This window comes from Hermetia illucens, chromosome 2 (genome assembly GCF_905115235.1).
Source record: "Hermetia illucens chromosome 2, iHerIll2.2.curated.20191125, whole genome shotgun sequence".
Lineage (NCBI taxonomy): Eukaryota > Metazoa > Arthropoda > Insecta > Diptera > Stratiomyidae > Hermetia > Hermetia illucens.
This window is the reverse complement of record NC_051850.1, coordinates 107,548,386-107,563,837: the sequence shown is the minus strand read 5'-3', so window position 1 is coordinate 107,563,837 and position 15,452 is coordinate 107,548,386. Positions and strand designations below refer to the sequence as shown.

The window sequence follows — 15,452 nt, the reverse complement described above, 5'->3', positions numbered from 1 at the left end:
GCGATTCCGAAATGCACGCTGTGTTGCAATAACCGAACATCCGCTTGAAAAGTAAACCTCAACGGCAAAGGCACGCTCCTCACTATTCCAACGCATGATGGCGACTGAACTAACTGAGTGGCGCGCATTTTAAAAAAGGAAGTTATGCTGCCGCACCCTGTACAAGAACGCTTTTTGAATTTTTTTTTGTTGATGATGCTGCCTCTGCATTGGGCGAAACTATCGGTCAACATTTTTTGATAAACTTGGGTGTTTAACCCAAAAGGTCCGTGGATCACAAGAGTGGAAGTAAGTTGCCTCCCAAGTGGTCCGGTCCGTCATCAAGCGAATGCGGACCCAGGACACCGCTGTATATATGTATATGAACGGCAGGCTGAATGTTCAGTTCAGTAGTAGTGGTAACAGATATTTTGTTAATAGGTAGTTTACCCGAAATATGCCTCCTACGATGTTTACTACTTTTCCAAACTAATTCAATGAATAAAGTCTGAACAATTAAATTCAATTAATTTGCATTAAGGAAACACGTTAAAGTTCACCCCTGTGTCCTCATACTTAAAAAAAAAATTTACATCCTATTTTACACTAAACCTTAGAAGCAGTGCTACACTATCATTCTGCTTTCAGTCTAACTTGACTAACAGATATTATTAACAAATATAAATATTTGCCGGTATAATTTATCAGCCTATTAGTCGTTATGTTATAGGTTCAGCTCGGCGTCATTCTGATAACACTAGTCTGGCTGGTGAAAACTGAGTAAGATACGTCATAAGCATATGTGGCTTCCAAATCTCTGATATTTAGCCTGGGAAATTTACAGTAAAAAACCAAAGGCCTCATACTAAAATTACTACTAAAATTACACCAAAGTATCATGGGCAATCCACACACATGTAATTCAACGATTATCGGGAATGTTAGAATTTTTGTTGTAGCTCCAAACTCCTATCTTTCTCCTCCAATTATCGACTTCCAGTTTCTTTTTATTAACAGCGTAAAAATTCTAGTCATGGAAGCGGAAATATGTTGAGATATGAATTGCTAGGCAAAAACCGCAAAATTCCCGTAAAATTTTCAGAAAATCAACTGCTTGTTCTTCTGTTATTTCATCTACCTTTATGGTTCTCCAGCTTTTAATGTAGTTTTTTATCACTACTTTTTGTTGTGGTATATTCGGAATAGTTAGATATGAATAACATGAGGTCATTGTCGAGTACCGCCCTGTTGGGGTCATTGTATGAGTCTGATCTGAAGTGCGAATAATGAGTGGAGCTGGGCACGAAAAACATCTTTTTGAACTTGCTTCACGGAAATGAACGAAAAGAACAAACTTTCACCAGAGAGTACAGCATTCCCACAGTGTGTTGTGATGATAATTGAAGAAGACTTGAAGTCAAATAACTGAAGAGCGTATGTGCATTGACAACAGAAAAAGATTTCATTAAAACTTGTGGTATGGACGTTTCATTCACATCTTCAATGTACTCGTATGCACTCGTGTTATCGAAAATTCAATGAAATCCGCCAGAGCATGAGCACATCAATACGTAACTATAATGTAATTATTGAGTAATAATTGGTGATAATTACTAAGTCTGTTGGACTATTGCTGAAGCTTTCCTAAAATGTCTCTCAAATTCATCTTTCTTTTGCTCCAAGATCGACAAAACGCGTTTTCCCCGAAGGAGCAGAATGCGTGTCAGAAAACGTCTTTTTCCAAACGATGCAGCCCTTGATACAATAAAAAGTTGAATATAATTCACGGCTTTTCTTCTCACAAATAAAACCACAAAGCGGTATGTGAAGTATCTGAAGAGGAAAAATTTTCCTCTTCAAAACATCACCGAAATCATTCAAGAGCGCTTAATGCTTAATCGCAACATGAATTCAAAAGCAAATCGAATATGACCAGAGCCGAATAAAAATTACCGACGGCGTTAAAGAACAGTAATAACACATACAACATATCTGGTTGAGGTTTTCAATTTGCAGTTATTGCCATATTTTCTTTGAACAGGTTTGGCATGAATGTGTCTCCTTGTTTTCGAGCCCCGCGCTCTAGAGACTCACCTGTGTATTCAAAATTAAGGCGAGTACTAATAACAAATAATATTGCAGGTATGTACGAAGGTTCAGTGGTACTTGCATACCTGGGTGTATCTCAACTCAGTTGACGTACAATGGAATTTTTGGGACACAAAAAAATTCCTGAATTTGACCGTGGCTTTGATTTATTGATCTTGTTCTATTGTGGAATGCTATCTATGGGACAGCATGTTGTGCTTAATGTCAATTAGTAGGAGGTTCAATTCTAGTTTCGCAGACCAACTGAATATACCTTCAATATTTTCGGATATTTAAATGGATGGAGATACAACAATGGTTCATGTAAATATAAATCTAAGCAATGGAACTTTGCACGGATTTTTAAAATCGAAATAACTTTTCATAACGTGGCTTATTTTGCATTTTGGTACTTTTAAATTTTAGATTGACTTAAAAAAATATAATTTCTTTTCGATTTTCATTATCTTTCCATCCACAGAGTAGCATACTATGAATAAAAATAGCAATCTTATCATCAACATCAACTTTCCAGGCATCTTTTCTAGAAAGGATTTCAATCTTGATGTCATAGAAGCTAATAACCTTCAGTACTTAATTACCGTCAATATATCGTCGTTTTCCTGTCTTCCTTTGTTGCGTAGAACGTTGTTAATGTAATATAAGTTTCCCGAAATTCTCAACTGGCAAAAGTGTGTCGAAACCCACTAACTCGGTGTTTATAATAATGAGCGGAGTAAGATTAAAGCTTAGCCTTTAACCGCAAATATCTCTTCAATTCATTTCAAAAAGGTCAAAGTGTTGCATTTAATTGTACGCTAGGAAAAATATTTCCATTCCATAATAAGATTATTGTTGTGAGTGATGCAGTGTGTTAGAAAGTTGTTGATATCATTGTTAGAAAATTGATTTGTGATGTATGCTAATAGAATAATTTTGAAAATTTTAAATATAAAGTATTTTTATAATGCAGTTATACACAACACTGGAAAATGATCATCATCATCAACAGCGCAACAACCGGTATCCGGTCTAGGCCTGCCTTAGTAAGGAACTCCAGAGATCCCGGTTTTGTGCCGAGGTTCACAAATTCGATATCCCTGAAAGCTGTCTGGCGTGCTGAACCTACGCCACCGCTCCATCTCAGACAGGGTCTGCCTCGTCTTCTTTTTCTAGCACAGATATTGCCCTTATAGACTTTCCGGGCTGGACCATCCTCATCCATACAGATTAAGTGATCCGCCCACCGTAAACTATTCAACCGAATTTTATCCACAACCTGACGGTCATGATATCGCTCATAGATTTCGTCGTTATGAAGCCTACTCATGTAGGGGGCCAAAAATTCTTCTGAGGATTCTTCTCTCGAACGCGGCCAAGAGTTCGCAATTTTTCTTGCTAAGAACGCTCCCTTATATCATAAAAACACGACAAGGTTGCGAATTATATAAACTAAACCGCCAGTTGTTTTGGTCTCAGCTAGACTAAAGCTGGGTAGTTGTTTAGGATATGTGGGTGAGGCAGCGTCTGAAGAGTTGCCTTTGCCTTGGACGAAACCGTTAGTCACTTTTGTTTTTTTTATTTTTAAGTGCTTGGATGCTATGCCCCAAACTAGGGATCTTCCAATTTGGTCCGGTCCACCATCATGTGGATATGGACTTAGGATCCCGCATATCCTGAACAAATACCCAGCTTTAGTCTAGCTGAGACTAAAACAACTGGTGCATATAATTCGTGACCTTTTCGTGTTTTTGCGATGATATAAGGGAGTGTGTTTCCACCTGTTGCCAATTTCGGTCACGCTGCTACCAGGGCAGAGGCTGCCCTGGACGAAACCGTTAGTCATTTTTGGTTTTTTGAGTTTTGTAAGTTGAAATAGGCTGGTTTGTTGGCTGCCAACGGCCGTGCGTGGTTTTCGTCGCCGTAGCTGAGAAGAAGAAGAAAGAAGAAATTATCAACGATCTCAAAGTTGTATTCTCCTATCTTTATTCTACCCGTTTGACTAGTGGCGATTGATGTTGTTGGTTGGTTTGTTTTTGTTGCTAACGTTGCCACCATATATTTCGTCTTGCCTTCATTGATGTGCAGCCCAAGATCTCGCGCTGCCTGCTCGATCTGGAACTGGAAAATTATGGAATCTTCAATTCTTCACCCTTTTGATCATGCTTCATATTATTAGTTACTTATTTTTTTATTTTCAGGTACGTGTGATTTGATTAATCCGAAATCGATGTGTAAGTAAAAGATTGTTAAAAACATTAAGTAGTGACGACGATTTCACCAAGCCAACTTATTAGATCTCTGCCTTAAGAGTATCGTCATCGAAAATCGTTTCTAGGCAATAGTCGTTTCCCTTTATGTATTCATAAACAAGAATGGGTGTGAATCATAATTTGTTATTTAAAAATAAAAAATATTATCAAATTTAAAAAAAAACGTGAGTTGTGGGAAAAATGCGTTGAAGTTTGGAAGATTAGGAACAATTTGGGATAAAACATGGTTATTTAAACCGCTGTATCTTCCTTAATTTTCACGCAATGTTCTTGCAGTCAGAAAATCAAAGGCACAAAAAATGTAAAAAGAAGTTAAAAGCGTTACCTTCCCCTTAAGGGGTATCATATCAGGAAAATCGCGGAATAGGGTAAAATAAAAAAAAATAATGTACCTTCGGCTCTAATCATCATCATTATCATTGCCTAAAAAATCTCCGTCCCCAATTGCCAAATCGTAACAGCGAGCTGCTGTAGTTCTATATCGTGCCACATATCTTTTTAGTTGTTTTGTGTGGGGTTATGTATTTTCAGGTTCACGTTGGCGATTTTTGGGTCATCCATACGTTCAACACAATCTACCCAAGTTTTTCTAGAATGATTACAGTTCGTCTGATTCTCGTGTTAGGTCTCCCAGTATTGGACCATGGCACCATACTAAGCTGATAACACTTTTCTCAAGGGCCACATTTCACAGTCAGTTATTAATATAGGTTGTTTGGTGATCTATTTACAAATATAGAAATTCCTCTTCTTATGCACTTCTTTGAGGTTTTGTGTAAAACAAAACCGATTAAAATCGGTTCATTTTCTGTCCGTCACAACCATTTTTCTCAGAAACAGGCAAGCCATTTGACACGAAATGGTGGGAAGGTTGAAACTGTGACCTCCCCTTCCCCTCCCCCAAATGTCGCCCTACATTGAGAGCTGTACAATTTTTTATATTGTATATAGTCAACGCCATTCACAGGACCACCAACAAATTTGCAACCACATGCAAGTGCTGAAATCATTGTGTTCTACCGCATTTTCCGCTTTCCTGATCAGTGCAAAAAAAAAATTCCCTTTTATCATGGCACTCACTACACTAAACCCACCGGGAGCGGTCAATAGAGTCTTCAATTCCATCCATTCAGAAATAATAATTATCTATTATTGCTTTTAAGAAACTGACTGGAAACTCCCTTAAGTTTATGCTAGAATCATGAATTTTTGCAGTAATATAGGATTTAAGATAAAGCATAATGTTTGGTGAATCCTGTTTGACAAAGTTATAGTAGGTCAAAGTCGCATCTTTTGCGTGAATTTACTGTAATCTAAGATTTTGAATATCATTATCACACTAAAGTAAATAGTCTGACATACCAAACGCATAAACATTACCAGCGACATACGATGGGTCAAATTGTGTGCCTCAATCGGTAGACGGTTTATAGAAATCAGAGCGATGACGCATATTAAAACACTGACAGTATTGCCTTTACTGTCACCGGATCTACTTTGACGAATCCTGATAATTATTTAATAATTTGAATGTCTTCACTTGCACATTTTCCATGTGGTCGAGGTGTTTCTCGGCTACAACTGACATGTTCTTTGCAAAGCAAATCGTTGCCTTCCCACAAGGTGAAGACCAAGCACTCTCCTGGACGTTCCATTCCATATTCCATAAAAGCTCCCGAGTTATATCCACATCCCCTGACATTAACATTTTGCTGCTCTGGTAGAAGGACAGTATCCTTGATGAAAATAACAAATGGGATATTTCTATTGCCTGTACCACGTCGTCCTTTCCAAGGCCATCAGACATTTGACCTTCCCACATTCATAGAAATGATAAGAAGTCAATGATTATGATACATGATAATAATTTATCAATTTCGAAAATATTTTTACCTCCATAATTCCGATTCATGATGGATCTTTGTGGAGAAAGATAATAACATTCACATTTCGTTCCGTTTTTATTGTTTGTTTATATAAAATAATTCCAGACTCGACGATGATAAAGTCGTTACGAGCATCTATCTTAATTAATTTCTACTACAAGATATTTATAAACATGAAAATGGAGTTACCTGTATCATCGAATTTTTCTCTCGTGATTGCATTTTCTACTTGACAACGCTATATCTCATGAGACTGTTCAAATATTACAAAGTGCACTTTGTTATCACCCGCCTGAATATAATATTATGATATCATCGCATTTGATGATAAGAGGTGTTGTATGGGTGAAACGGGATTGCAATGGTAGAGCTTGTGGACGGTTTTTATAGAAAGCGCGTCTAATGCTTATTTAGACAAGATTTTGCGCTGCAAGCACCAAGTCACCTGCTTATCAGTATCTGAGGAAGAACTCAAACTAAAGACAAAATCAACCTAGGAAAACAAGGTGGAATTTCGATATTGATTCAGTAACTACAGTTTCTTGGAAAACATGCTTCATAACTGATGATTGAAAACTAACCTTTGCTAAATATCCGGATTCCGGTTTAAGCTGTTTCTGTCGTCATTCTTGGCAGGGTTGTACACGCTTTTTCTCTCAACAGTAGAGATACATTGTAAAACTGCATTTAGCTTGTATTAGCGAATCTATAGATTCGAATGCTATATGTATCTATTGTACGGTTTCAAATTTATAAGAGTTATTGACTTAAGATTTTTTTAAAAAGCGTTTGAATATAAAATCTCGTTTATACGCATAGAAAGAAATGTAGCAGAAACCTTGGATAGGAAACTATTTGAACATATGTAGTAATTCGATTTTTCAGGTGTCAGAGTGATTGCTCTCGGAAAATGTATTACCACCCTGTACCTCAATCCATACTCGATTGTATCACAATTCAACAATGTTATCACACAGTTACACACAGACACCGTGAAAATATTGTCTAATCTTATCATTAACTCGTTCTCACAGATAAAATTCTTTGTAGGTAAGATTCAAGCTGTGCAAATGAATAACAAGAAAATAATGATAACAGTTTTCGCTCGGCCGCAACTTCGCACTTTTTTGCAATAACTTCATACTTGAAAATTTAGTAAGTTGCGAGCTTCGAACATAGGCAAAACTATGTCGTTTTAACGCGATAATTGTTCGAATTCATACATGTTTCTATCTTCATAATTGTACCAGTTAATCCAGTATTACTATTCCGGTAAATAGTGTTTTGTGTTAGATGTGAGATGTGTGCTCTTCAAACGAATTGCTATTAATTAATCAATAAAATAATATATATTCAATGAAATATATCAAAAAGTTAATTCTTGTGTAGTTCAAAATGGAGAGACGTTTTAATCGGAGATATGGCTTGGAGCGACCCGGTAAGAACATGACGAAATTTACTTTGAAGCACCAAAATAGGTATTAGCAGCTGTGAGCCTTGGCAGGAATTTCGCTAATTATGAACGCATTAGATATTGGATTCAACCTTGAATTGTTAATTGGTTGCACAGCAATACTAGGCTGCCCATTCCGTCGGACAATGAAATTGAAAGATAAGATGTCTTACGTAAACTGTCTTTAAAAAGCCGGTGACTTGGCATATGCGATATAGATGGCAAGTGCGAAATAAAATTGAATGTGACGTAATTTGCCGAATATATGAGTAACACCACATCGTTTTATCGGAAGTTTGGGTGGTAATCATATTCTGTTCCTACTCTAGAGACTGTGTTGACATTTTGAAGATGAATATCACTTTATTATTCGTGAAGTTTTACTATAGTGTATTGATTTAAAGCGTTTTTGATGTTTCTACTGGTGTCGGTTATCGTAGCCCGAAATGATAGGTTTCTTGTACCTCCAACAGATAATAGCGAACGGAGTTTGAAATAGGATTGATTACAAATCGAAAAATATTTTTCAGTGCGATAAACGACCTTATCACTTTCTAATACCGAGGAATTATATCCGAATGTTCGTCATCATGAACAATTTCCGCCGCAAATTTAAAAGAAAAAATTAAAATTTTCCGAAGACTAACCCCAGCGTTCACGCGCCCTGAGAGTGTGGGATTTTTACCCACTAAAACCACCTCTCATCTAGCTACAGCTTCTTTTGCATATTTCGGCTTCGCATTTATAGAGCGAAGACCCAATGGTGAACTGCTGCACTTTGGTTTGCTTTGTTGGTCAACTAGTTAACTGTCAAAAGCAAAAATCGTTAGGCAGTTTATTCTTTATGATAATAAGTCATTGGGTTCCACTGTTTTCAACTGTCTCGTCATACTTGTGATATCTGTCAATTTTTGGACTTCGGTATTCTCGTCTGAAAGTAATCATTGATCATGCTTAATGCATGCATTTTGATGACCACACTAACCATCGGTATTCGAAGGTCCCTATGCAGACCCTCATTTTTAATGTACCAGCCCTCTATGCTTCTTAGCACATTGTTTTAGAAAGTTGGCATAATTTTCAATCAGTTTCCTTGGTGCAGCCCCAGAGTTGTGTGCCATAGGTCCATATGGGCTCTAGAATTTGTTTATAAATTAATAACTTACAATTTTGTACAAAGCTAGCTTTGTACTGATGAAGGGGATAAGTTGCTCCCGAAATATATATCTGGACTGTAAAATACAAATTGTAGTTTGGAGTAGGCTACTGGTCTATAAATTTTAGGCTTGACTACAAATATCTAACCGCTTAATGGAAGTGGTCATTTTTTTAACGAACCCATTCTCAAAAACTGCCCAACCGAAAAATCTGAAAAAAAAATCAGGAGGCTGCCACTAAATAGTGGCTAGGCTCCGAAATACCCTCCATGCCGATACTTGTTCAAATAAAGTTAATAATAGTACATTACTATAATTTTTAGTAATTGACAGGAAAACCCCCCTTGAGTTCACCCTAGAATCACAAATGTAGTCTACAGCATAGAGCATGATCCTGCCAAATTTGGCGAAAAGCGCACTATTACCAACAAAATTATACTAGGTCAAAACTGTCGCTTCTCTTCAAATTCAAGACTATGAATGGCAATATCACTTGAAAGTGGATATTTTCACATAATATATGCATATTTTACGTGCTACATGCTAATGGGACAAATGCACACTCAAATCTCTTGATAAAAGAAATACACAAAACCTTTCATACCTGAAGCGTTTAGCTTCCGGTTTCCCCACTTGTCTACATTTCTCTGCAATTAATTCATTGACCTCTGCAGGATTGTCAATATATTTCTGATTTAGTTCGTAATGAGCTGAAATGCCTTTCCAAGCGGCCCTTTGTATTTTTATCGTGCATATACCGCTTATTTTCTCCCATGTTCAGTATTTTTGAAGGGGCTCTGCTCTGTAGTAGATTCCGTCTAATCAGTTCTTCATTATCTGTGTGGCGTCCATTTGGCTTATTTACATTGGCGCTGCCTTACTTCGCTGAGAGTGACGATTTCATTTTCCTGTTGTAGTTCTTTTATTTGGGAGCTAAGCTTTAACGTAAGTTACTTTAAGGTTTTTCTCGCAGTTTCTCACTTTTCCTCATTCCACATCCCACGACGATTGTCTAGTAATTATTCAAAGTTAGCATTGGAAGGTGTAAATTGACTTAATTCAGGCAGGAATCATTATCAGCTTTCGTCGAGTTCAAAGCGATCAAAAACTTTAACATTACCTTGTTTATTTGAACTCACGCACTCCTTTGAACCCATTTACTCCATTCAATTTTCGCTTCAAATATAAACAAGTCAGAATACCGTATATAGGTAAATAGGCTTTGTGTTCATCTGGTGTGAGAAATTTCCTATGCATGCTTTCCATTTGTACATACCTAAAAATTCAATGCCTTGATATATCCAACTCCGTCGTTCATATACGTTCACTTTACATGATCATGACGTCATACACGTGCCAGTTTGCGATAAATTCATTTGAAATACATATTTTTTATCTTCTATAACTTTGTTAACATTAGTTGGATTTTCTTACTTTCCAAAATTATGTATTAATTATTGCTTATGATGGTACCAAACTTTGTACTTTTAGAAGGAACCTAAGGGGAGCTTTCAGGTAAATTTCTAAAATATGGTAATATACTATCATTAACTTTATTTGAGCAGATATTGGAATGTATTTTGAGGCCTAGATTTTGTACAGTTGTATCAAGAATTTTTTCTGATTTTTTAGTTGGATAGGCTCTGAGAACGAAACCTGTTCCACTTTTCGATGCACACATTTTAAGTCTTCACTTTCCTATGTTTCACCTAGTTATTTGTGATACTGGGTTTCGAAAAGTAGAGCCCTTTCATTTGATATTCCATATGACCATATTCTGTAAAAAAAGTACATTTACCATTTACATGTATGTAGCCCCCCCTTAGACTCAACACAAAATGGCGCCACTTGCTGTATGTAAAGGGATTTGCAGATCACATGTTCTCACTAAATTTCGTGCCAATCGGTACAGGCAATTTCGACTAACTCAAATGTGACAGACAGGCAGTGAATCGATTCTAATAAGGTTTTGTTTCAGACAAAACCTTCAGAATAGTTTATGACGCATTTGATTTACGAATTCTAAAAAGTATCAAGGGCGTTTACATTTAGTATATGATTCTTCGTTGCGATTTATAAAATATGCCGCTCTACAGAATATCTGAGACTAGCAACAAAAACTTTTGTGGAAAATCTACCGAACCCGATCTTTCGAAATCAATGAAATGTTCACATCTGGTGTGTCATTAGCAATTCTTAAAAGATTGCTGCTTGAAGATGCTTCTAAGTATGCACCCGGCTGGTACCAATGCCAGTCATTTCATTAAATCAAGACATTTTCTTAGAATTTCTGTAATACATAGAAAATAAATACAATTAAAATCAAATGTCTGTTGTTTGCAGATCAGAAAAGGTATATTTGTGGAAATTATAATGAAATATTGCCTCTTTATACATTCAAGGACTTACACCATTTTCTCGACATGTTCAAATTCAACCATTTGGAAAAAGGTCTGAAAAGAACTGGACCGATATCCCTGTAGGTAGCCCGGTTTTAGAAGTATCAACCAAACTATTGCTTTTTCATCTTCAATCTTATCTCCTTCTGATAAACTGAATATATTGGAAGCTTTCTAGCATTCATTTCAGTGCTGAAATAGATTCGAAAAGGTCCAAAGAATTTCCTTCATTTGCAACATATAATGCTACCTACCGCTAAGGCAACAATTCTCATTGCCTTTTCGGGGAGAATCTGAGCTCCGCATTTCCAGCCTTAGAGATAAGGTACTAGCTATCGTTTATTTTCTAGCAGTTTTTATCGAAATCCGAAGAAGAAAAACTTCAACTTCAAATTGTAGGCAAAAACCATATCGACGGCTTCAATCAGTAGTGAGCAATCAATCAACAGTATTAACTTGTCACATTGAAACAATAACGTAAATAATATTGGAATCTCAATATCGAAGTAAATATTTGTTAATCTCGATAACAACATGTTGTGCAGATATATTTAATATCTAAGCATAGCTATCTCGTTCCCCGATCACTGTCTGTTACTGCTAGACTTAGCAATTCGTGGAGCTTACGATAGATAACAATCCTTTTTCCTTACAGTTAGCAATTTCTTGAAGGTCGCCACGTAATCGGAAATGAAGTGCAAGAGAGTCTGGTCTTTCTCACGGTAACTTCGACAGTTCACATTGTAGCGTATGCCGAGTCTTGCGGCATGACCGCTGTTAGGACTCCGTACAAGTCGTTGTGTTCCTGTAAGCATTGGCAATTGTCTGGGTCATAAGTTCTCGGGTCCGTGTTTTGTTGTAGGACGGGTAAAATTGGCGCCGTCTGGAGTCAGCGACATACCAGTCAACGAGTGAATTATATTATATTACACCTGCCTGTCTGGAATATAGAAAAAACTTGGAATCACCGTCCCGAGATGATTTTTTAGATATCCTAATTACCAGGTCATGTATAAAGTTCGGCTTGATCTCTCAGATAAAAGGGACGAACCTTTGAAAACGACCGCCAGGCTATGAAAAGTAGCATTGGTAAACCACTTTCGTTCAGAACGTCACAGAAGGACGACGGTACGAGAAAGCATGTGAAGTTGCTGCCTTACGACCCGATGTTAGCTCAAATTAATATGGAATGGGCGACCGCTGAAATTGGAAATGAAACAAAAAAATAGACAGCATGATCGTACGAGTGGAACTGAGCATCTCGCTAGCTAACCTGGATTCCGTGTTTGAATTTTAACGCTTTATTTAGCATACTTAGAATTATCCTATTTAAGTCAAATAAGCGTTTTGTTCGCAAGCTTGTTGCCATTTAGAAGGCAACTTCATAATCCCCCTCTTATAAAACCCCCTCCTTATTTGCAAAAAACTCAAACAGCAAGCCTCTTTTGAGGCGAACTTAGTAGTACCAAGAACATCTTGCATGGATCGGAAGAGATGGTAATCACATGGTGGCAGGTCCGGACTATACGGTGGGCGCGATAGGACATCCCATCCGAGCTCCCGTAGCTTCTGGCATCTGGCATCAAAGATGTGTGAGGCTGAGCGTTGTCCTGGTGGAACAGAACACCATTCCTCTTGGCCGCTTCTGGTCAATCGCCTGCTTCAAACGGTCGAGTCGCTCACAGTCGAGGACCGAATTGAGGGTCTGGCCATAGTTGAGCAGCTCATAGTGGATGACTCTCTTCCAATCCCACCAAACGCACAGCAAAACCTTGGATGATTTTGACGATTTTATCGGTTTCTACGACGATTGGTCTACCAGTACGGGGTGTATCTTCGACATCCACTACACCAGAACGGAATCGATCGAACCAACGCTGTGCTGTGCGAATCGTTACAGTATCGGACCCATAAACTTCACAAATTTTTTCGGCCGCCTTCGTTGTATTTTTACTTCCTGAGAGCTAAAAATATTATTAATTAATAATATTAATTATTATTAATTAAGATTAATTATTATAATATTAATTATTATAATTATTAATAATATATTTATATATTAAATTTTACCTCTCAAGTAGTAAAAATGTAAAATATGACGAATTTCTTCCTTGGTGGACTCCATCTTTGACGCACTATAACTTGAGACTGAAACGTACGATCATAAGACTGTCAAAAAACACCTGTAGCCCAGATTGTCGTCTTCAAATCGCCGGATAGTATGACCCGATGCGATAAGTACAACACCAGATATGTTTAAGTGTCGCCATCTATTGACAAAATACGACATTACTTGTTCCCCAACCTAATATTTTCACGAAATAGAAATGAAAAAAAAAATAAAATCAAAAAATCAATGAAATACTAAAACCAAGGAAGGGATATAAAGAGACAAAAACGACTTCTTCCTTAGCCTTAATTCGGTCGGCTCGTCTAGGTCCAATTGGCCATTTTTATTGGTCAAATAACCGTCTATCGCATCAAGCCATCGCTGTTCCTTTTGGCCGTTTAACATAGGCTTGGAAATGCACGCCAATTTTAGCTACTTAGTCCTCCCCAGTAAACCCCTATCCATTGCGGATGTCCTCATTTTGGACGTGATTATGGCGTGTTGCGTTACCGAACCAACTTAACATAGAATATGATCGCACCCTTTTACTAACATCCGAATTTATAATATAGCCTGATTGATCTAGAAAATGTTTAATGCCAGATTCAAATTCTGAATGCATTATCAATATTCTGCAATGTAGCGGACGAGTTTGCCTCGTAGCATCGTAGACCGTTGCGGCACAATATCACCACGTTTGTTTTCTCAGGAAAGTACATACAAGCAAACCGAACTGGTTCTACTTATCATAATTTGAAGTGTCAATCGGGCAGTCTTCCGAATGCGATGAAGTCGGACCAGAAGCGGATCGATAAGTAGAAATCGAAGGTAATTAAAAAAAAGACCACACCGTGCTGGTGGTATTCTTCACTGGGAAGGGGGAATTCTACGCGTCATCCGAGACTATTTGCCCATCACCACTGTTAGATAACTTTTCATGAAAAAACGGGTGGAGAATGATCAATGCAGTATGTGCTAAAAACGCTGAACGATTTTAGCACTGGTGTAATATACGAGCAGGTATAATATTATAAGCAAAGTGATTCAGTAGCACTTTCCATGCAAGCATAGACTGATGATGGAAAGATGCCCGGTATGCCAATATGAACCGCAGATGGTACTCGATAGTTCTACTTACAGAATGTATTGGGATCGGCACAAAAAGTTTCATGTTCGATTAAACTAGAAGACAAGTTGATTGTAGATGTTATTACTTACCATAATAGCTTCAATAAACGAAATTAGCTTGAGAAAAAGGTGAACCATGAATCACTGGTTTGGAAAATCAAAGAAATTTGATGTTTCCGGAAGGTGGTTGTAATTCTCACAATATTGTCACCTAGCCGTAGAATGCAGAAACAGTAATTCTGCATGCGTATTCGGTCGTCTAAAGAGGCTACCACCCGTCATATCGTCTCTGTTTCTTTTATTAATTGCAGGGAAACCGTTCCAAGCGGGCCGGCGGAATGCCTATAGAAGGTAATGCGGTATACTAAAATAAAATGAAAACAGGATATATTAAAAAATAATAAAGTAAATCCCTAAGATTACCGGGATAATTTTTAGCCAAACATCTACCAATTCATATGAGCACACATACATAAGAAACTATGATTCAGAATGATTAAGCTCCAAGGTCTCAAAGAGGCTTTAGAGTCCTACTTCCGTAGTTCGGAAACCTTATCGAAATGGGGCTCATTAATTTCCCATTACAAAGTTGTCTCCAAAATATAGCTGCGTTCCTTATTTGGCACCTATCACTATTGCTCGATTTTAAAGTCATATGGTAACTTCCGAGTCCCTCAATCCAATGAGTCTTCTGGACTTTTGAGTTCATATCATCAATCATTTCACATGTGTCATACAATATGAATTAGCGCAATGTAATGCTAAGTGAATTAACACAATTATTTCCAAACTTTAGAGATGAGCTGGTTCTTCGCAAGTTAGCACACATTTTGCAGACTTATTATCTGTTCATGGGAAGTTTGATGATTGGTTCAGTCGAGACACTCCTCCATGCTTCTTATGTGAGACAGGATTAACTACGCCATCAATTTCGAAAACAAGTACCAACAGTGAAAGAATGCCGACTAAAACTTTTACG

The 15,452-nt window shown here is 37.4% G+C and overlaps 2 protein-coding genes across 6 annotated transcripts in view; one reads left to right on the top strand and one right to left on the bottom strand.

The window, feature by feature from the left end:
• The window catches only part of LOC119647505 (spectrin beta chain, non-erythrocytic 1), a 214,872-nt gene that overhangs the window by 141,177 nt on the left and 58,243 nt on the right, over window positions 1-15,452 (top strand). Inside the window, exons 1-2 of one of the 5 annotated variants that reach the window (XM_038048460.1) lie at window positions 7,361-7,498; window positions 7,616-7,664. The exons of 1 other annotated variant lie outside the window; for it this stretch is intronic. In XM_038048460.1, the coding sequence (XP_037904388.1) occupies window positions 7,622-7,664 (43 nt within the window). In that variant the 5' untranslated portion in view covers window positions 7,361-7,498; window positions 7,616-7,621. Of the gene's footprint in view, window positions 1-7,359; window positions 7,665-15,452 lie in introns of those variants that run through there. 3 more of the 5 variants (XM_038048463.1, XM_038048461.1, XM_038048464.1) reach the window with 3 other exon arrangements.
• On the bottom strand, window positions 5,824-6,366 carry LOC119647506. The gene is made up of 2 exons (XM_038048466.1): window positions 6,234-6,366; window positions 5,824-6,152 (listed from the first exon to the last, which is right to left on the bottom strand). The coding sequence occupies exons 1-2, from the start codon at window positions 6,250-6,252 to the stop codon at window positions 5,833-5,835; spliced, it is 339 nt and encodes a 112-aa protein (XP_037904394.1). The 5' UTR covers window positions 6,253-6,366; the 3' UTR covers window positions 5,824-5,832.